The sequence below is a fragment of the Eptesicus fuscus genome, chromosome 8 (assembly GCF_027574615.1).
Source record: "Eptesicus fuscus isolate TK198812 chromosome 8, DD_ASM_mEF_20220401, whole genome shotgun sequence".
NCBI lineage: Eukaryota > Metazoa > Chordata > Mammalia > Chiroptera > Vespertilionidae > Eptesicus > Eptesicus fuscus.
Genome location: NC_072480.1, coordinates 12,451,711 through 12,474,418, shown reverse-complemented (window position 1 = coordinate 12,474,418; position 22,708 = coordinate 12,451,711). Strand labels below are relative to the sequence as shown.

At 39.4% G+C, this 22,708-nt stretch overlaps 1 protein-coding gene across 4 annotated transcripts in view; it reads left to right on the top strand.

Moving 5' to 3' along the window:
* Nucleotides 1-22,708, top strand: part of VPS36 (vacuolar protein sorting 36 homolog) — a 39,846-nt gene that overhangs the window by 12,472 nt on the left and 4,666 nt on the right. The window contains exons 1-11 of one of the 4 annotated variants that reach the window (XM_008152069.3): nucleotides 839-867; nucleotides 2,802-2,870; nucleotides 4,458-4,528; nucleotides 12,535-12,649; nucleotides 13,873-13,962; nucleotides 14,681-14,767; nucleotides 16,499-16,531; nucleotides 16,652-16,729; nucleotides 17,499-17,633; nucleotides 19,655-19,720; nucleotides 22,383-22,447. In XM_008152069.3, coding sequence (XP_008150291.1) covers nucleotides 4,467-4,528; nucleotides 12,535-12,649; nucleotides 13,873-13,962; nucleotides 14,681-14,767; nucleotides 16,499-16,531; nucleotides 16,652-16,729; nucleotides 17,499-17,633; nucleotides 19,655-19,720; nucleotides 22,383-22,447 — 731 coding nt within the window. In that variant the 5' untranslated portion in view covers nucleotides 839-867; nucleotides 2,802-2,870; nucleotides 4,458-4,466. Of the gene's footprint in view, nucleotides 1-838; nucleotides 868-2,801; nucleotides 2,871-4,457; nucleotides 4,529-12,534; nucleotides 12,650-13,872; nucleotides 13,963-14,680; nucleotides 14,768-16,498; nucleotides 16,532-16,651; nucleotides 16,730-17,498; nucleotides 17,634-19,654; nucleotides 19,721-22,382; nucleotides 22,448-22,708 lie in introns of those variants that run through there. The other 3 variants (XM_054719774.1, XM_054719776.1, XM_054719775.1) reach the window with 3 other exon arrangements.

Genomic DNA, 22,708 nt, shown 5'->3' with positions numbered 1-22,708 from the left:
AACGAAAATAATTTTATGGTTGGGGGTCACCACAACATGAGGAACTGTATTAAAGGGTCGCGGCATTAGAAAGGTTGAGAACCACTGTTCTAGAGAGTTGTGCATACATAGGTATTTGTATGTGAAATACATAGGTATTTGTATTTTTGACACATATTAATACACTGCCCTCCTTGAAGGTTAGCCTCCCAGCTATGTGTGCAAATGCTTATTTCCCCAACAATTCAACACAATATTATCAAACTTTTGGGTCTCTGCCAATCTCCTGGATGAAAGGGGATCTTGATATTGCCTTAATTTGCCTTTTTCTTATCAATGAGGTTGGGAATCTTTATGTACTTATTGTATTTTAAAGTTTCTAAGATGCCATTGATTGTAAGATGCATACTTATTAAAACCTGTGTGTATAAGGGATGTGCATTGAAAATTGATGAAATATGGTAAATTCTATTAATGTGTTATTTTTAGTTCCTTTTTTGTGAACTTCCTGTTAATGGCCTTAGCCTGTAATCCATTAGAGAAACAGGCAATATTCTCATTGATTTGTAAGAGTTCTTTATATTTTAAGGAAATTAGCCCTTTGTCTCTGATAGGAGTTACAATTATTTTTCCCAGTCTGCTAACTTTGCCCTTGGTGGTTTTTTGCAATGAAGAATTTGTGTGCATACATGTTTGTATAGTTGAATTTATCGATCTTTTCCTCTAATGCTAATTAGTTTAGTGTTTTCCTTAGAAAGACCTCTACTCTGAGATTATTTTTAAAATTCTCTCATGATTTTTTGGTATTGCTTTTATAATTTTTTCTTTTTCTTTTTTTAAACTCATATATCTGATCCATCCTGAACTTATTTTGGTGCAGTATGTTAGGTATAAATCCAACTTTATGTTTGTTGTTTTTTCCTACTGGGCAACTCACTTGTCCCAGTGCCACTGGTTGAATCTGTGTTTGTGTCTATTTCTGGATTTTCTTAGTATGTAAAAATTATTTCTAAAAATTATATGAGTGTTATACATGAATCCAATCTCATGAAAAAATGCAATCAATAGTGAAGTTTTAAAAAAGGGCCCTTTGCTTCTCCCTACTTCTTCATACTTTTTCTAAGATAATCATTGTTAATAGACCGCCAAGTATTCCTTGTAGAACTTTTTCTACTACTTATCCCATCTAATAATAGACAAATATGCAAATTGACCATTCCTCTGACACACCCACAAGCCACACCCACAAGCCACGCCCATCATCCAATCAGAGCGAGTATGCAAATTAACCCAAACCAAGATGGCTACAGCCACAGAGAGCAAGGTTTCCTTGGTAACAGAGGAAGCCAAGCTTTCTGCCAGCCGTTGCAGGCCTAAGCCTCCACTCAAGCTACAAAGTTTCAATTATAGAAGATAAACAAATTCAATCAAATGGCGGCAGAATGGAGCTTGAGAGAGCAGGCCAGGGTTGCTGCCGGCAACAGGGGAAGCAAAGCTTTCCACACACCCTGACCTGGCCCACCTGCTTAAGGCAACAAAGTTTCAATTATAACCCCAACACAAATGGCTGCGGGCCTCAGAGGGAGCCCCAGGCTTGGCTCTGCTCCAGGCTACAAAGTTTCAATTGTAGAAGGAAAATAAATCCCAGATACCAGGGCCTCTGCTTGCGTTGCCAGGGGGCGTGGCCCGCCTGCAAACCACCACAGGCCCCTCACTCAGGCCGCCCCATGCCCCAAGGGAACCCCACCCTGATCAGGGACACCCTTCAGGGCAAACCAGCTGGCTCCCACCCCTGTACCAGGCCTCTATCCTATTTAATAAAAGAGTACTATGCAGATTGATCATCACTGCAACACACAATATAGCTGCCCCCATGTGGTCAAAGATCCTGCCCCCATGTGGACACAGGATGGCCACCACAAGATGGCCAGCAGGAGAGGGCAGTTGGGAGGCACCCGGCCTGCAAGGGAGGGCAGTTGAGAGGGACCAAGCCTGCAAGGGAGGGCAGTTGGAGGTGATCAACCCTGCGGGAGAGGGCAGTTAGGGGTGACCAGGCCGGCAGAGGAGGGAAGTTGGGGGCAAACAGGCTGTCAGCAGAGTGGTTAGGGGGTGATCAGGCTGGCAGGCAGAAGCAGTTAGGGGCAATCAGGAAGGCAGGCAGGCAAGCAGTTGGGAGCCAGCAGTCCTGGATTGTGAGAGGGATGTCCGACTGCCCATTTAGGGATCCGACTGCCCATCGGGATCGGGCCTAAACGGGCAGTCGGACATCCCTTGAGGGGTCCCAGATTGGAGAGGGTACAGGCTGGGCTGAGGGACAACCCCCCTCTGTGCACGAATTTCGTGCACTGGGCCTCTAGTATGTATATATCTGTAGTTTGAGGGATGTGGAGATTATGTCTGTCTGTTTATCATCTATCTATCTATCTATCTATCTATCTATCTATCATCTGCTGTAATATGCTGTAAATTGCTTTTCAACCCACTAACTCTATGTCTTAAGAGTTCCATAGCAGTCTGTGAAGTTCTACCTCATTATTCTTTTTAACCTCTGTATGGATTCCATGGTATGAATATTTCATACTTGATTTAACCACTCCCTTATTGTTGCACATCAAGGTTGTTTGCAATTTTTTCCTAATTTTAGCAAGGCTGTACATATTGCTTATAAACTGTGTAGCATTGCTTCTCTTTAATTTGTGATAAGCCAAATTCTAAAATATTTATGTGTGAAAAACTTACTATTGTGTAATTTGTGAGGAAGAAAAACTGGACCACATTGAGTGATATGTTATTAATATTTTGTGATGATCTTGTCTTTCTAGATAAAATTTGATGCTGGGACCCTCCTTCTTAGTACACATCGACTAATTTGGAGAGATCAGAGAAATCATGTAAGATACAGTTTTTTACATCTGTTCTAGCTTTTAAATCACTGAAGTTTTTCTTCCTTTCTGGAAAACTATAAATAGATGCAGCAAATTTTTAATTTCAGAACGTTATTGGAGTGTGTGTGTCCCATACGATCTGTCTGAATGGAGTGCACATAGAAGGGGCATAGTGTTGTCCCTCATTCAGCTTCAGAAAAGTCTGTAGTTACTGAATAGAGAATCATGATGACTCCTGTTTTTAAAATACCAGTCCGATCCTACCTCATACCTGAATGTTCCATGTGTAACAGGAATAATTCTCCCATCAGTTTTTAGGGATCCTTAAAAAACTTCATTCATCCTCAAAACAACCCAGCCTCCTGATTGCTGTTGAGAATCAGGAGGATGGTTCTGCTTGGAAGTGCATGCTTTTACCCAGATATTGAGAAAAAACAGCCTCTAAGTCACTCAGCAAGAGGAGAAACTCCTGTTTCTTCATTTCTAGGAAGGGAGAACAAGTTATGTGTATAGAGCTGATGTGTTTATTCCAAAGAACTTGAAAGCATTTGTGATTAAGAATAAATTTCAGTGTTGCCAGTACAATAAACAATCTCTTCTACATTATTTTTATAATTGCTGTCTCCCCATGAAATTTTATTCCCTAGTCCTAGCTCTAACTCTAACCCTAAACCTAGCCCCAAACCTAGCCCTAGGCCTTGCCGTAACCCTTAACCTAATCCAAATCCTAGTCCTACAATGAACTCTAACCTTAAACCTAACCCTAACCCTAAACCTAGCGCTAACCCTAGCACTAGCCCTAGCCCTAACCCTAACCCTAGCCCTAACCCTAACATTAACCCTAACCCTAACCCTAGACCTAACCCTAACCCCTAAACCTAGCCCTAACCCCAGCTCTAATTCTTACCCTAACCCTAGCCCTAACACTAGCCCTAGTCCTAGCCCTAGCCCTAATCCTAACCTTAACCCTAGTCCTAACCCTAACCCTAACCTTAATCCTAACCTTAACCCTAACCATAATCCACACCCTAACCTGTCACATCAGCCTCATGAAAATAACTTTTTAAGGTATCTGAGTCCAATGAGAATGAATGTTTAAGTGTTTAAACAACCTTCTTTCAACCAAGAGTCATTGATTCCCAATCAGGACACATGCCTGGGTTGTGGGCTCGATCCCCAGTGGAGGGCGTGCAGGAGGCAGCTGATCAGTGATGTGTCTGTCTCATTGGTGTTTCTATCTCTCTATCCCTGTCCCTTCCTCTCTTGAATCAATAAAAACATATTTAAAAAAAGAATATAGCATATGTAAAAAGTTGCATATAAATATTACTTTTTAAAAGATGTACCTACTGTAAAAACAAAGGTAGTTATAGCTGTTTTTAAATCTCTTATGTTTTTTCATGTAGTAAAATGCCATCATAGTGTTGCCTTCATTCATTTATTCCTTAAGTTTATTTAAGGAATAAAGTAACATTATTATTTATTGTTTTTATTATTAAGTATCTTAAAGGTATTTGACATTCTATTAAATGCTATAAAACAAGGATTTCTGACTAGTCTTATGAGTCATATTTTCTATTGATTTCCTTCTAGGAATGCTGCATGGCTATTCCTCTTTCTCAAATTGTGTTCATTGAAGAACAGGCAGCTGGAATTGGGAAAAGGTAAGGTCTATATATTATAGTTTTCATTCACAAAATACATTTCCATTCAAGCTATTATCATTAATTTAGTTAATTTACTGCTGTGCCATGACTACATATGGGGACATGGATCTAATGATTGTATTTGGGGGCTTGATAAATAATTGTCCTTGATCATCCTACCTTAAGCTCATTGATAAATGGAAGTCATTCTTAAAGCATGAATCAAGAACTAAGGTTTGCTATAAAATCCTTGGGTTATAATAAATAAATGTGGTCCAGTTGTCATTGTATATATTTCCACAGACATGTACTTTTAAATGGCTATGTATCTTATTTAGTACTTAACATCAGAAATGAAGAAAGGAACTGACTTTGCTTCTATTTCTAGTTGATCATTAAGTTTTTCACTTATATTTTTGATATATCAGTGTTAAGGTATCATAATATTTATTGTCCAAATTGGGACATTTATAAGTAATGGGAGTGCTGTTTATAATTGGACCAGACCAGCATAAAATGGGACTGTCCTAGGCAAATCAGGAGATGTGGCTTCCCAGGTTTAAAACCACAGGTTAAAATGTTTCTGTTTATTCAAGTACTAGAGGCCCGGTGCATGAAATTTGTGCACAGAGTGGGGGGTCCCTCAGCCTGGCCTGCACTCTCTCATAATCCAGGACCGCTGGCTCCTAACTGCTCACCTGCTTGCCTGCCTGATTCCCCTAAGCACTCTGCCTGTCTGCCTGATGCCCCTAACTACTCCCCTGCATGCCTGACCGCCCCTAACCACCTCTGCCTGCTGGCCTGATCACCCATAACTGCTCCCCTGCCAGCCTGATTGCTCCTAACTGCCTCTGCCCTCCTCTGCTGGCCTGGTCATCCCCAACTGCCCTCCCCTGCCGGCCTGGTCGCCCCTAACTGCCTCTGCCTCAGCCCCGCCACCATGGCTTTGTCCAGAAGGATGTCTGGAAGATGTCTGGTCTAATTAGCATATTACCCCTTTATGAGTATAGATATACAGAATTCTGGCTTTATAGTTTAAGTGATTGTAATTGAGGTCAACTTAAGAACAGATATTGAGGAATTTGTTTTCCACATGGGCCCATTTTTAGCTTTAGTATAGTTAGATACTTTAATAAATGTTAAGTGCTGAACTTCACAGGAAATGCAATGTATGCCATAATTACAATGTTGTAGCTAGCCTAAAAGATTGCTTATTTGACATAAAAGAAACTAACCAACATTTTGAAAAGAGTAATAAGGTATTTATTTTTAGAGTAGGCTATTTCTCTAATTTATGTTTTGCCCCTTGTCACTTCTTTCCATCTTATATCTTCTTTCTTTAAAATTTATTTATTTTTTTATTGAGGTATAATTAACATACAACACTATATTAGTTGCAGCTGTACAGCATTTGATATTTGTATATGTTGGTTTTATTATTAAATTCTACAAAGTAAAACTTAAGAGTGTTTTAGATCATTTGAATTTTCCTCTGCTGTGTTACAAGGAAATCTAAACTATAACAAATATATTCAAAATAGTTACCTTCATATTAGTGTCTTATTTTTAAACATCTCCAATGAGGAGGAATTTAATAATTTGCCAGGTTAACTTTTTTCAAATAGTTCCTAGCTCCTCCTGCCCCCAAATATTTATCATATCTTATTGATTCAAAGATGTATGCATATTTTCATCCTTTAAGAAAGAACCCAAGATGCTTCTTTGACTTGGTGGATTTTAAACTTAATGAAATATGGTATTGAATGACTCAAGAAATGAAGGTGAAAAAATTTGCATGGATCTTTTATGCTAATTTTGGAATTTTTAAACTTCACATTGTATCATAATATTTTAGCTTTTCATTAGGTTTCCTTTGACAAAATCTGATAGTAGGACTCAGGTTGTTGTTTTTTTTAGTTTTAAAGATTATATAATGCTTTTGCTCAGTCATCCTATCCCAATTGTCATTGTTTAGTTGCTCTAGTTGGCAGTTCATTTCAAATAGTCTTGTGGTTCTGCTTGCAGTTTTTAAAAAAATATATATATATTTTTATTGATTTCAGAGAGGAAGGGAGAGGAAGAGAGAGATAGAAACTCAATGATGAGAGAGAATCATTGACTGGCTGCCTCCTGCACCCCTCCTTCCCCACTGGGGATCAAGCCTGCAACCCAGGCACATGCCCTGACCTGGAATTGAACTGTGACCTTCTGGTACATAGGTTGATGCTCAACCACTGAGCCAAGCTGGCCAGGCTGCTTACACAGTTTGTTTGCTTATTGCACTTAAAGATATTCACCACAAAGGAATAGATGAAGAGTCCTTAGAAATTGGTCCCAGTTCACTAAACAAAACATTTGTTAAATTGAGGAGGCCCCATACATGGTATTTCACAGTGATATATATGTAACCACCTGGGCCTAAACAAAGTAAAATTGAGTAATAGGTGAATCTGTACTGTGGCCATAAAGAAAAAGCTTTAAGCTAGATATCCAAGGTATTTTGGCTAAGTCTCTTGGTTTTGCTAATCTTTATAGAAGATTGTTTATATTGCAGGTTGGGAAAACAACAACAACAAAAAAACCACATAAAACTGAACAAATATAGTGGTATTTTTAATAGCATAGAAGATAATGGTAGTCATAAAGATGATTGTAATTTGTCTTCCTAGAGCAGCACTGTTTTTGAGAAATGTTTTTGCTATTGAATATTTTTCTAGGTCATACTGTTGATCAAGTGGCATTTTCCAAAAATGACAGTATAGAATGTTAGTTTTGGATGGTGTTTTAATAAAATGTCTGCTGACCAGTTTTACAGAGATAAGTTCTTAAAAAAATATTTAACCTTTTGCACTCGCTTGCTTTTTTCTCGATTCCTTTATTCTAATGCTAACCATGTTGAGTCACACTCGACATCCGAGTGCAAAGGTTAAATCATTTTTATTTATCAATTGCAGTTGACATACAATATTATATTAGTTTCAGGTATACACTCCAGTGATTTAGACATTATATAACTTACTAAGTAATCATCCCAATAATTTTAGTACCCATCTGATACCATACATAATTATTAGAATATTATTGACTATATTCCCTGTGCTGTACTTTGCATCCTGATGATTATTCTGTAATAACCAATTGGTACTTCTTTTTTATTTTTTAAATATTTTTTTCAATTGATTTTTTTACAGAGAAGAAGGGAGAGGGAGAGAGAGTTAGAAACATCGGTGAGAGAGAAACATCAATCAGCTGCCTCCTGCACACCCCCTACTGGGGATGTGCCCGCAACCAAGGTACATGCCCTTGACCAGAATCGAATCTGGGACCCTTGAGTCCGCAGGCCCATGCTCTAGCCACTGAGCCAAACCAGTTAAGGCCAATTTGTACTTCTTAATCCCCTCACCCTTTTCACCCATCCTTCCAACCCCCCTCCCATCTGGCAACCTTCAAAATGTTCTCTGTATCTATGAGCCTGTTTCTGTTCTGTTTGTTTTGTTTTGTTTTTTAGATTAATTTGTTGATAGATATGTATTTATTCATATTTTTTTTCTTCTTTTTAAAGGAGACCCTTTAACATTTCATGTCATATAATACTGGTTTGATGGTAATGAACAGAAGCTCTTTATATGTCCTTCAGTTCTAAATGATAGTTTTGCTGGGTAGAGTGATATTTGTTGTAGGTCCTTGCTTTTCATCACCTTGAATATTTCTTGCCACTCTCTTCTAGCCTGCAGAGTTTCTGTTGAGAAATCAGCTGACAGTCTTATGGGAGCTCTCTTGTAGATATCCTAGAGGCCCAGTGCACGAAATTTGTGCACTCGGTGGGGGGGTGTCCCTCAGCCCGGGTTGTGCTCTCTCGCAGTCTGGGAGCCCTTGCTCCTTACCGCCCACCTGCTTGCTGCTCTTTACTGCTCTGCTCGCTATTCCTTAGCGCTGCCGTGGAGGCGGGAGAGACTCCCGCCACTGCCGCTGCACTCACCAGCCATGAGCCCGGCTTCTGGCTGAGCGGTGCTCCCCCTGTGGGAGTGCACTGGCCACCAGGGGGCAGCTCCTCTGTTGAGTGTCTGCCCCCTGGTGGTCATTGTGTGTCATAGTGATGGGTCATTCTGCTGTTTGGTCAATTTGCATATTAGCCTTTTATTATCTACCTAATAAAAGAGGAACATGTTAATTGACTGTACCTTCGCAACACCAACCAGCCAATCAGGAGTGAGTATGCAAATTAACCCAACAAAGATGGTGGGTTAATTTGCATATGCAGGCACCAAGCGGCTGGGGCCAGGCGTTCTGCACCACCCAAGCCTCTCCGAGCTTCTGGGCAGCATGGGAAGGCAGAAAGGCGGCTCTGGGCCAGAGCAGAAAGGCAACTCTGACCAGAGTGAAGGCGGTGCCAGCAGCCAGGGGAAGGAAGGCCCATTCTTGCACAAATCTTCGTGCATTGGGCCTCTAGTATAGGATAAGTGCTTTTTTCTTGCTGTTTTTAAGATTCTCTCTTTGTCTTTAATCTTTTGCATTTTAATTATTTTGTGTTTTGGGGAGGCCTCTTTGAGTTCATCTTGCTTGGGACTCTCTTCACTTCCTGGACTTGTATGTCTATTTCCTTCTAGGTTAGGGAAGTTTTTTGTCATTATATTTTCAAATAGTTTTTCAATTTCTTGCTCTTTCTCTTCTCCTTCTGGTACCCCCATGATGTGAATGTCAGTATGCTTGAAGTTGTCCCAGAGGCTCCTTACACTATCTTCATATTTTTGGATTCTGTTTTCTTTTTGTTGTTCTGATTGGGTGATTTTTTGCATCCTTATATTCCAAATCGCTGATTTGATTCTTGGCTTTGTCTACTCTACTGTTGAGTCCCTGTAAATTATTCTTCATTGCAGTTAGTGTATGCTTCATTTTTGACTGGCTCTTTTTTATGGTTTCCATGCCCTTTTTTTAAAAAATAAATCTTTTTTAAAAAAATAAATCTTTATTGTTCAGATTATTACAATTGTTCCTCTTTTTTCCCCCTATAGCTCCCCTCCACCCAGTTCCCACCCCACCATCTGCCCTTACCCCTCCCCACACTGTCCTAATCCATAGGTGTATGATTTTTGTCCAGTCTCTTCCCGCACCCACCACACCCCTTTCCCCCCGAGAATTGTCAGTCCACTCCCTTTCTATGCCCCTGGTTCTATTATATTCACCAGTTTATTCTGTTCATCAGATTTTTTATTCACTTGATTTTTAGATTCACTTGTTGATATTGATAGATATGTATTTGTTGTTCATAATTTTATCTTTACCTTTTTCTTCTACTTCCTCTTCTTAAAGAATACCTTTCAGCATTTCATATAATACTGGTTTGGTGGTGATGAACTCCTTTAGCTTTTTCTTGTCTGTGAAGCTCTTTATCTGACCTTCAATTCTAAATGATAGCTTCACTGGGTAGAGTAATCTTGGTTGTAGGTTCTTGCTATTCATCACTTTGAATATTTCTTGCCACTCCCGTCTGGCCTGCATAGTTTCTGTTGAGAAATCAGCTGACAGTTGTATGGGTGCTCCCTTGTAGGTAATTAACTGTTTTTCTCTTGCTGCTTTTAATATTCTCTCTTTGTCTTTTGCTCTTGGCATTTTAATTATGATGTGTCTTGGTATGGTCCTCTTTGGATTCCTCTTGTTTGGGGTTCTGTGCACTTCCTGGACTTGTAAGTCTATTTCTTTCACCAGGTGGGGGAAGATTTCAGCCATTATTTCTTCAAATAGGTTTTCAGTATCTTGCTGTCTCTCTTCTTCTGGCACCCCCATAATTCAGATGTTGGTACGCTTGAAGTTGTCCCAGAGGCTCCTTACACTATCTTCATATTTTTTGGATTCTTTTTGCTTTTTGCTTTTCTGGTTGGGTGTTTTTTACTTCTTTGTATTTCAAATCTTTGATTTGATTCTTACGATCCTCTAGTCTGCTGTTGGATCTCTGTATATTATTTTTTATTTCAGTGTATGCTTAATTTCTAGTTGGTCCTTTTTCATATCCTCAAGGGTCTTGCTAAATTTATTGGCCTTTTCTTTTCTTTTCTTTTCTTTTTAAATATATTTTATTGATTTTTCACAGAGAGGAAGGGAGAGGGACAGAGAGCCAAAAACATTGATGAGAGAGAAACATCGACCAGCTGCCTCCTGCACACCCCCTACCGGGGATGTGCCCGCAACCAATGTACATGCTCTTGACCGGAATCGAACCTGGGACCTTTCAGTCCACAGACCGATGCTCTATCCAGTGAGCCAAACCGGTTTCGGCTATTGGCCTTTTCTAGAAAATTCTCGAGTAACCTTATAACCGTGGTTTTGAACTCTATATCCAGTCGTTTGCTTTCCTCCATTTCTTTCATTTGTGACCTGTTTCTTTGTCTCCGCATTTTGGCTGCTTCCCTGAGTTGATAGAGTGGCTTTGTGTGCTAGGTGTCCTATAGGGCCCAGTGGCTCAGCCTCCCCAGTTACCTGAGGTGGACACTCTTGGTGCACCCCTTTGTGGGCTGTGTGCACAGTCTTGTTGTAGTTAAGCCTTGATTGTTGTTGGTATCACAGGGAGGAATTGACCTCCAGGCCAATTGGCTGTGAGGATCAGCTGTGTCTATGCTAGGAGAACTTCTGTGCTGGAGATACCCTTATGAGACAAGACTTGCAAAAGCCTCTGTGCTCAGCTTGCATGGGGCGGAGTCTCAGGGCGGAGCAGACAGCAATGGCTTTTTGTCAGCCCTGCCCTAAGAGGCCCCCGGGTCTCAGTGTCCCGCGATAATCACTGCAAGCACCTCTGAGAGAAGCCGCCCTTGAGTTTCGCCCGATGCCAGACAGTCCAGTTTCTCCCTGATGAGTCTGGGTCCCCAGAGTCTCTCCTGGAACTGGAGTTCAGAGACATCGGGAGCTTTTGTCTCCCTCCTGGTTGAGAAAGCCAGCTGCGTACTCAGTTGCCAGCCCTCTCCGTGTGCGTGCCTCAGTACCTCTGCCTTCTGCAGCTCCTCTGAGCCTCAGTGTGCTTTTCTCTTTCCTTCTAGTTGTAGAATTTCCACTCAGCCAGCCTTCCTGTGGTTCTGGATGATGTCTGTTTTGTCTTTTAGTTGTAGTTTTGAAATTGTTGTGTGAGGCAGCAGTTTAGCTGTTTACCTATGCCACCATCTTGGTTTCTCTCCATGCCCTTTTTTATGCTGTTGAAGTTCTCTCTAAGTTCAACTAGTCTTTCCCTAAATTTATTGAACATCCTTATAACCATTGCTTTGAACTCTGTATCTGGTACTTTGCTTGCTTTTAGTTCTTTTTCTGGAGATTTCTTCTGTTCTTTCATTTGGGACATGTTTCTTTGTCTTCTCATTTTGGCATCCTCCCTGTGTTTGTTTCTGTGTATTAGGTAGAGCTGCTATGTCTTCCAGGCTTGGTAGAGTGTCCTTTAGGGTCCAGTGGCATAGCCTTTCTGTTCAGCTGAGCTGGGCACTCCAGTTGTGTCTCCTACCCCCGATGGGATATGTACATCCTCCTGTTGTAGTTGACCCTTGATTGCTGCTGGCACATCAATGGGAGGGATTTATCCTTCAGGCCAATCTGCTGTAGGACTGGCTGTGACCATGACCACTGGGAAGGATTCTATATATAAGTTTTCACATTTTGTTTTCAAATGAGTAAGGTACTATGGCTAGGCAGAAATTATAGGCCCTGAGATTACCTCTGGGGATGACTCTGTGGATGGACAACCCTAATCATAAACCCATATCATAAACCACCCCAAATTTTGCAAATTTATTTTGAACTTATTTCCTGAAACCACATTATATTTAACATACAGACCTAATAACTTGAACTTTTTTGTACATAGCTTGCAGGTTTTAAGTAGAGATATTTTTGAAAGGTTCATTAATACTGAATTAATACTAACTTTGAAAGGATAGTCTTTGTTTCTATGTGAATTTTAAGTGATCTGAAATATATTAAAAGTTACAAAAATAGAATTAGTGATTTTTAAGAGGAAATTTAATACATTACATTTGCTTTTTCTTTAGTGCTAAAATAGTGGTTCATCTTCACCCTGCTCCTCCTAACAAAGAGCTTGGTCCATTACAGAGTAGTAAGAACTCCTACATTAAACTCTCCTTCAAAGAACATGGCCAGATTGAGGTAAGTATATGAATAAAATTGGACCATAAATGTGTGCTTGCATATATTTTTGTTGTTTGTTAATACGATGGAAGGCAGTATTGTTTCCATATTGTTAATATAATGTAGGCAACATACTAGGTTTCACCACATGTTTATAACATTTTTGGTAGCTTATGTCTTATCAGTAAAGAATATAAAGTTTAGGTGACAGTGGGAACAGGAAGCAGGCGTGTGTGGTCATAAGGAAAGAGTGAAGGCTGTCATGCCATTAGGCTACTAGTAAAGTTTTCAGTGGTATATGTAGTCCAGTTGAAGGCAGTTTATTAACTTTAACAAATCTAATCACTTGAGTGATTCTTTTTTTACATATAAGCACTGGTCCCTTTCCATTTCTGAGCTATTCTGTTCCTGTGCCATTACCATATTATGTTACCAGCACAATGTCATAATGCCCCTAGCTTCAGAATTATGAGATTTTCAATTTCTCCACATTAATAATCTCTTAAAATCTCATAGGGATAAGTTTACCTTGCTTCTATTTTTTGTTAGTGTCCTGTCTGTTGTTATTACCCCTTTGTTCTTACATATGAATTTTAGAATATAGTTTATATGTTCTGATTAATAAGTTGGTGTATAAATATTTTTAGACATTTATAAGTGTGTTTTTATCTTCCCATTGATGTCATAACTTATTTATGTTCTTTTTCAATGGCTTCGCACTCAGTGCTCTTCACAACAATAAGCACTAAGTAAATATAAGTCACTAACTGAAGTCATTCTCACCGTAGGTGAAAAATATAGTTGATTTTTTTTGTGAGCAGAGGCACGTTTTGGCCCCAATTTCTGACTACACATTTTAACTAGACAGATTATTCTTAGTTTTCTTCATGGATAATGGTTGTATATTTTTCTTGGCACTGTGTCTGTTTCACTATAAGTTGAAAACAGTCCACATAGGCAGAATTGTTTAAAGTAAGTCTATTTATTTCATTGTCACTCATCTCTTTGTTGAAATAGCTCGCTTTATATAGAAGGTCAGTTCCTTCTTTTTTTTTCTTTATTCTTTTTGAAGTTGATCCAAGAAAAGAACTTCCTTTGATTTTCTTTGATGTCTCTGAGAATTCTAGGCTTGTTGCAAATGATTGACTAGACCTTTCAACTAAAGAAATGTCAAGTAATTAATTCAATGAGGATGCCACAACCTGACTGAGTAATTTAAAGTGTATCTATGTGTATAACAGTTTTACAGGCGTTTATCAGAGGAAATGACACAGAGAAGATGGGAGAATATGCCAGTTTCCCAGTCATTCCAAACAAATAGAGGACCACAGGTATTTTTAAAACTTTCTTGATCTAGTGTTTTCAGCTCTGTACTTGCATCTTCATTAAGTAATAAGATATCTGTGATTATAGAACTTTCCAGAAACAAAATAATGATATTCGATTAAAAATTTATTTTCATAGAACCTAACTTAGTGCTCTTAGACAGTAAACACTTAGTACAAGTTAATTACTACTTACCAGAGTAATTCCTGGAGTGGTAGAAGTTAGATTCCACTGACTTCATCCTGTTGTTCATAATCCGTGTGGCATCTAAGAGACTGACAATAAATACTACTGGTGACGTTTTCCAGGCCAGTCTAAATTAACCACCAACTGTGGGCAGATGCTCATATCGGTAAAAGCAGTTTGTACAATAACTATCAAGTACCAACACTTTAACTATTTTTTGAGACCCTGTTAAGTATCTGATACATACATAATAGGTTGCCAAAGAACAAAAATGGGTAGGAAATTTAATTTATATATGAAGCGAAGAGTAAAATATGCCATTTTTTGTATCTTCAGTGTTTCTTTAGAATGATTTGAAGATTGTCATATATGGCAAGAAACTGACCAGTGTTTTGAAAGGAAACTAGATGTAGTTGTATGCTGTTTTTCTTTGGTTCTTTGTGGTCCTTTCCTGTCATTGAAAACACAGTGTGGTGGGTTACAAAAGATTGTGTCCTTCCTATTTTGTATATTTTACTTTCTACTTTTGATTTTCAGCCAGGAAGAATAAGGGCTGTAGGAATTGTAGGTATTGAAAGGAAACTGGAAGAAAAAAGAAAAGAAACAGACAAAAACATTTCTGAGGTAACTCTTACAGAAGTTCCGGTCATCTGTCCTTTTCAGCCATTTGTGTTTATTCTTTTGGATAAAACTGACTAATTCCATTCTGTATATTGGAATATTTAGTTTGCCTGAAGCTACACAGTATCTTATTCCATTTAGCTTGTCCACTTCAGGTTGGCAAACTTTAGCCAAAATGTGTTTTGAAAACTTTTTCCAAAAAGGAATAACAAAGAAATGCAAATTTGATTTTTGTGATGTAAGAAAATATCATGGTAAATATGCTAAGTGAAATAAGCCAGTCAGAGTGCAGTTTCTCCATCAATTTTTTTGGATAGTTGGCTAATTTCAAATTTTAGAATAATAGAAATACAAATGAGGAAGCTTTTGTTTGTGTTTTATAATTATTGAAATTATTTCATAGGAAATTCTTCTATAAATATAAAATATTTATATTTGTATTTTATGAACCATAGAAATAAGGGCCAATCTACATATTCTGTGTGAACTCACTATTTTAGCATTTTTAAGTGAAAATATAATAAAGTGATTTACCTTAAAAAATTTAAAAGTATTGTCATCCTAGTTTCCCTTAAACTTCTTTTAACATTCAAAATAAAAACCTAGGTGTGTAAAGTGTTGGTGTGTTTTACCTTTGAACGCTGGGGTGGTGTGTGATTGGCCCTCCATTTAAACGTTAGAATTGACTGGGTTTCAGAGCTGGTGCCCACAGTTTCCCACAGAAGGTTTCCTGCATCTGCTGGCTGTTGCTGATAAGAATCCAGTGTTTAAGCCTTTTGTTTATCTGAGGAAATTCCTGTTAGGTGTGTGCACATTCCCCTTTGTTTTCGGTATTAGCTTTAGTGAACTGGCCATAGGAATCCTACTCACTTATTTTAGCAAAGTCCTTTTGCAGATGGGGGATGCTTTCCTGCAAGTAATTAACATGGGAATGAGCTAATCAGAACCTATTGATTACTATTCTATGTGAACCAGAAGATTTTCAAATAATGATATATTGCTTAATTGGTTTTTAAAAAACAACATTTGTGCATATCAATTAGACAGAAAGTATTCTACACTGGAAGAATATTTTTAGTAATTTGAAACATTTATTATAAATATGTCTGATTAAATATGAAGAGACCTTTGAAGTGGATATTCATTGTAGTAAATTAAACAATCAAAAGTTTTTATTTAGATATGTTTTTGTGGTATTTGAATGTTTTACTTTTGTGATATTTACTATATCCAAAACCATAGGCATAATATGTTCAGTATTCAGAGGCTGAGATTTATGGTTTCAGTTAAATCACACCTGCTATTAAAGCCAAAATTGTTGTGCCCAAAGTATTCCTGCAGCTGCATATTGCCGTTTTCAACCAGGAAAGCTTTACAATGCCTCTTATCAGGAAATGGCTTTGGGAAAAGCTAGTGACAAATTTTCTTATTTGTGTTAAAGAACAGTTAATTATATTTTCTGAACTATCACTTATGTCACCCTTTGTTTTCTTAATCACCTTTTAACTCTTTGGGAAACTTTGAAGAGTTGTTTTTGCAAGTTTAGGAAAATTTATGGTTTCTTAGCTAATCTGACTTAGAATAAGGTAGATTTATCAGTTGTATAAATGTTTATATAAAAATTGAAGAAAATTTTATGTATTTTTATCATAGGGAAGAAAATAGAGTGCTTCATTGCTTTAAAACATTTTGATTCTTTAGACAGATTCCAACAAAACTAATTTCTCATTTCAGGCCTTTGAAGACCTCAGCAAGCTAATGGTCAAGGTATATGTCATTTATACCTATTAAATTCACACCAAGTATGATACAGTTTTGAAAATATATTTTGTTAGCAGACTCTTGGGGGACAGTTATTTCTTTTCACTTTTACTGTGCTCTTGACAGGCTAAAGAAATGGTGGAGTTATCAAAATCAATTGCTAATAAGATTAAAGACAAGCAAGGTGACATCACAGAAGATGAGGTAAATAGGTTGCTTTTTAAGGCATGAGAAACTACAGAAATAATGCAGTGATGTTTTAGTAGCTTACTAGATTGCTTTTTTAATGTAGTGTTTTATTTCTTTTAGAACTTGAGGACATATGAAATTGCTAAAAAAAGTCAACCATAAAAACTGTTAATTTTAGTGGGATTATAGGATATTTCAATAGCTTTTCTTACAGTGTATAAGACATATTGAAATATGTAAGGAGTGTCTATTTTATATATCATAAGTTTCGTGTTGTTTCATGAAATTTGTCTATAATCTGGTCAAGCCATTTTTCTTTTTTAAAAAACATTTAAAAAATATATTTTATTGATTTTTTTACAGAGAGGAAGGGAGAGGGAGAGAGAGTTAGAAACATCGATCAGCTGTCTCCTGCACACCTCCTACTGGGGATGTGCCCACAACCAAGGTACATGCCTTTGACCGGAATCGAACCTGGGACCTTTCAATCCACAGGCTGATGCTCTATCCACTGAGCCAAACCGGTTAGACAAGCCATTTTTCTAAGTTCTCAGTTGTATCATTTGGTTGACATTAACCATAGCATGGTTATTTAAATCACCTCTCACACCAAACTTGTGAAGTAAAGGGAGTATGAGGTAGCAAGATAGAAGGAAGGATAATTAGATTTATGCAGGGAACTATGATAAGTAATTGAGTAGAATTGAATTTATGATGGAAGGATTTCAAATGTTGGGAGAGAATAATTCTGAATTGTCTTTTTGTGTATTTTCTCCTCTTATAGACCATCAGGTTTAAATCCTATTTGCTGAGCATGGGAATAGCTAACCCAGTTACCAGGGAAACCTACGGCTCAGGCACACAGTACCACATGCAGCTGGCTAAACAGCTGGCTGGAATATTGCAGGCCCCTTTAGAGGTAAAAACAAAACCTAAATGGTCTTTTTAATTTGTGTTAAATTATTTCTGTGTAATCAGAAATCTTAATAAGAGCACAATTCCTTTCATGATGTGGTTACTGTTTAACCATCATGTTATTTTTTCTCTCAGGAATATTAAATTAGTTCATTGTACTTATTAATGGGTTCTTTGTCAGTAATCTTCTAAATTGTTTTTAATTTTCACTTAAGATATGTGTAACTTTCTAAATCTAGTTGATATGAAGTTTTTCTTATCTCTTATTTCCAAAAGGAAATATATGATTTCTATATATTTAGCTATTTTTGTATATCAGTAGTCAATATACAGGGTGGGGCAAAAGTAGGTTTACAGTTGTTTGTATGGAAAATAATACAATAATTAACAAATAATAATACAAGAATAAACTGTTTCACATACAGCTACCTACTTCTGCCCCACCCTGTATATGTACTATTAATTTTATAACATTTCTCTTCTAGTCTAACATTATTCAGGCAATCAAAACTTTACTCATTAAAGCACTTGTATTAAGAAATATTTCAAACATGAACAAATAGACTAGTATAATGAATCCTTATGTGCCCACCATCTAGCTTCTTCTGTAAGCCAACCTCCACTCTGAATTACTATAAAGCAAATCCCTGACATCACAGCACTTTTATCTGTAAATATTTCAGTATGTAATTATGATAATAAATAAACCTTGAAATGTAATTATAATCCCATTTTACACCTGAAAAGTTAAAAATAACTTTTTAACATTATTAAATACCTAGTTATTTTTCACATTTTCTCTTACAATTGGTTTGTTCAAATCAGAACACATTGAAATTGGTTGATTTGTCTCTCAAGTTTTTTTTAATTCCATGGGTTTTCCTTTTTTCTATCCCTCCTCCCAATTTATTGATTGGAGAAATTAATAGTTTATCTGATAGAGTGTCTCAGTCTGGATTTTGCTGACTTGTATGTTAACATGGTTTCCTGTAATCTGGTAATTATATCTAGAAGTTCTTTTTTTTCTGATAAGAATATTTCATAGAGTTTGTGCATTTTCATCAGGAGGTACATGTCTGATTGTCTTCTCTTTATGATGTTAGCAGCCATTGACAGTCATCATCTACATTATTACTTCACTAGAGGCCCGGTGCACGTAATTCGTGCACTTGGGGGTAGTCCCTCAGCCCAGCCTGTGCCCTCTCACAGTCTGGGAGCCCCGAGATCAATCGCCCTGGCAGAGGGAGGCCCTGCCCACCCGCCGCAGTGCTGCTGCCGGGTAGCCTGGGCCTCCCTCTTTGGGGCGATTGATCACTGGGCTCCACCATCAATTGCCCCAAAGAGGTAGGCCCTGTCCACCTGGCTGGGGCTCCGCAGTGGATCGCCCCCACAGAGGGAGGCCCCACCTGCCCGCCATAGCCTGCCAGTTGGTAGCCTGGGCCTCCCTCTTTGGGGCGATTGTGGAGCCCCCCGATTGATCGATTGCCCTACGAGCCAGTGGCCTGGAACTCCTTCTGCAGTGCGATCATGGGGTGATGGTCGGGCCCCCAATCAATTACATTGCACCCATCTTGGCTGGCCTGGTGCCAGTGGGTGTCATAGCATGGTCATCCGGAAGGTCGTCTGGACGGTCGTTCTGCAGTTCAGTTGTCCGGTCAATTTGCATATTACACTTTTATTATTATAGTCTAGGAGTAGCAAAATGGAGATATTCTTACTCAGTTCTATAGTTTCGTTGTTTATTAGCTAGAATAACTTAAAACACTTTTGAAATAATGGTGGAGAGACTCTTTTTTCATTTAAGTAAATGTGAAAAGAGTAATAATGACATTGAAGTCCAGATATAGAATTTAAATGTCTCATGGTATCTGAGTAAGTTCTCCTGTGTGTAAATAGTATTTTTTAAAGCTTCTTAAGAAATTTTATAATTTCCAATTTCACTCTTGATTATGATTTCTAAGAAATGCTAACTGGTGCTAATTATAACATAATACTTTTAAAATTTTCATTATTTTATTTTAATAGGAACGAGGGGGTATAATGTCACTCACGGAGGTGTACTGTTTAGTAAACCGAGCTCGAGGAATGGAAGTAAGCATAGAATATTTAGATTTCTTTTTTTTCAAAACTAAATATAGACTTTCTTAATATAATACAAATTTCCCTACAATGAATACAATTTGAGGAAGGGTTGTGACTATCAAAACTATTTTGAGAAAAAGTATGGTGCAGTGAAAGAACCACTCTGTGATCTAGGAGGTAGATTCTGTTCCTGGTTTTGCTGAGTGAACTTGAGTAGCTTACTTCACCTCTCAAACTCAGTTTTTCTACCCTTTCTACCCTTTGGACTGACTGACAGCTTTCAGCTCTAATAGTCTGTGTTTGTATTGTGATTAATAAGTTGGACATGATGCCCTTTCTCTGGGATAATTAGCTGTTTGACTTAATTGGGGTGGATGCAGAGTGCCTGTAGATAACAGAGGGAAAGCTGCCATGCTCCTTTGGCTGTGAATCAGCTGAGGCTATTCTTCAACTTTCATTGACCCTTCACACCCAGATGTCCTTGGCCTCCAAGGTTCTGTCCGTGCACTCCTTATGCCCTCACAGTCAAACACAGTTTTGTGGTGTCAACAGTTTGCTCTGTCTTTCCAGTGTTCACCCCTGACTCACAAATTAAGCCTATGCTCTTTTTATTTGAATAGTCATAACTGCCATTGGTGAGTACTTACTCTCCATCAGGCACTCTGCACTTTACCTCATTTGTCCTCCCAATAACTCAGTGAGGCAGCTGCTTTTACTATCCCTATGTGGTGGTAACGTGGGGTGAGGAAATTGAGGCTTAGGAAGATTAAATAATTTTACATAGGTTGCACCTGGAGACTGATTTGATAGGGATTTGGACCCAGGCTGGGTTGGCTCCATAGCCGTTCTGTGTGACTCAAAGCTGTGCTTGTCAACCACCACATGGCTCCACGGTCTGGAAGGGTAGCGACTAGCTAGCCACATGTGATGACTGTGAACTTAAAATGTAGTGAATCCAAATTGATGTAAGTGTAAATTACACATCTCATTTAGAAGACAGTACAGAATAAAGAAATCTTAAATATCTGATTAAAAATTTTTTATATCGATTTTACAGGGTGGGACAGAAGTAGGTGTACAGTTGTGAGTATGCAAAACACAGTTTGTTCTTGTACTAGAGGCCTGGTCGTGCACCAGTGGAGTCCCTCAGCCTGGCCTGTGCAATCAGGCCGAAACTGGCTCACCAACATCCCCCGAGGGATCCTGGATTGTGAGAGGGCGCAGGCCAGGCTGAGGAACCCCACTGGTGCACAATCAGGGCCGGGGAGGGATGTAGGAAGTTGGCCAGCCGGGAGGGACTGCAGGAGGGCTCCAGGGCGTGTCCGGCTAGTCTCGCTCAGTTCCAATCGGTCTGACCCCAGCAGCAAGGTAACCTACCAGTCGGAGCATCTGCCCCCTGGCGGTCAGTGCACATCAGTGACTGGTCGATTGGTCGACTGTCTGCCCCCTGGTGGTCAGTGCACGTCATAGCGAGCAGTTGAGCGGCCTTAGCATATCATTAGCATACTAGAGGCTTGGTACATGAAATTCATGCACAGGGAGGGGGTCCCTCAGCCTGACCTGCACCCTCTCCAATCCAGGACCCCTGCAGGATGGGGCCTAAACCAGTAGTTGGACATCTCTCTTGCAATCTGGGACCGCTGGCTCCTAACTGCTCACCTGCCTGCCTGCCTAATCGCCCCTAACCTCCTCTGCTTGCTGGCCTGATCGCCCCCTAACTGGTCCCCAGCCAGCCTGTACACCCCCAAACTGCCCCCCTGCCGGCCTGGCCACCCTCTAACTGCCCCCCTGCCAGCCTGGCTTCCGCTAACTGCTCCCCTGCTGGCCTGGCCTCCCCCTAACCACCCCTCTGCTCTGCCAGCCTGGCTGCCCCCTAACTGCCCCCCTGCCCCTGCCGGACTGGCCACCCCCTAACTGCCCCCTGCCGGCCTGGTCACCCCCTAACTGCTCCCTGCTGGCCTGGCTGCCCCCTAACTGGCCCCCTGCCGGCCTTGTTGCCCCCTAACTGCCACCTGCCAGCCTGGCCGCCCCCAACTGCCCCCCTGCTGGCCTGGCTGCCCCCTAACTGCCCCCCTGCTAGCCTGGCCACCTCCCAACTGCTCCCCTGCAAACTTGATCACCCCTACCCTCCTCTGCCTCGGCACCCACCACCATGGCTTTGTCCGGAAGGAAGTTGGATGTCCAGTTGACCCTGTCTAATTAGCATATTACCCTCTTATTAGTATAGATTACGCTTTGATTGGTTGACCGAATGACTGGACATTTAACATATTAGGCTTTTATTATATAGGATTATTATTTATTAATTGTATTATTTTCCATACGAACAACTGTAAACCTTTTGCCCCACTCTGTATACTGAATTTTTGATCTATTGGGTATATATGTGTTAAAATTAAATTCACCTGTTTCTTTTAATTTTTTAATATGGCTACTAGAAAATTTAAAATTATATACATGACTTACCTTCTGTTTCTATTGGCTAGCACTGCTTTAATGAATAGAAGTTTTTGCTTCTTTGTTAATTTTTTGCTTTGTAGTGATTAAGCCACCTAAAATCCTTGACAAATGACAATTTTAAAAATTTCTCTTCTGTTTTAGTGGTCGTTATAATTATATAGCATCACTCTATTAATTTGCAGTATAAACTGGATTTTTTCCCCCCCATTAGTTGCTCTCACCAGAAGATTTAGTGAATGCATGCAAGATGCTGGAAGCTCTGAAATTACCTCTCAGGTAAAAGAATCTCTGCAGGAAGTTTGCCAACTATAGCCACTATCCCGCACTAATTAGATAGGAAAGCCCTGCCAGGTCTGCCATCCTGTGGGGTGAGCCAACATTTTGCCCCTCTGGAAATTCTATGTTAACAGAATTCACTTGGCACCACAAGCACCTCTGTCATCCTGGCTTCCATCCTGTGCATGGCCTGAGGGGGGTAGTAATCCAACTCCTGTCGTTTTGGCGCAGTGAGATAAGAATGTGGGCTCTTCCCATGAG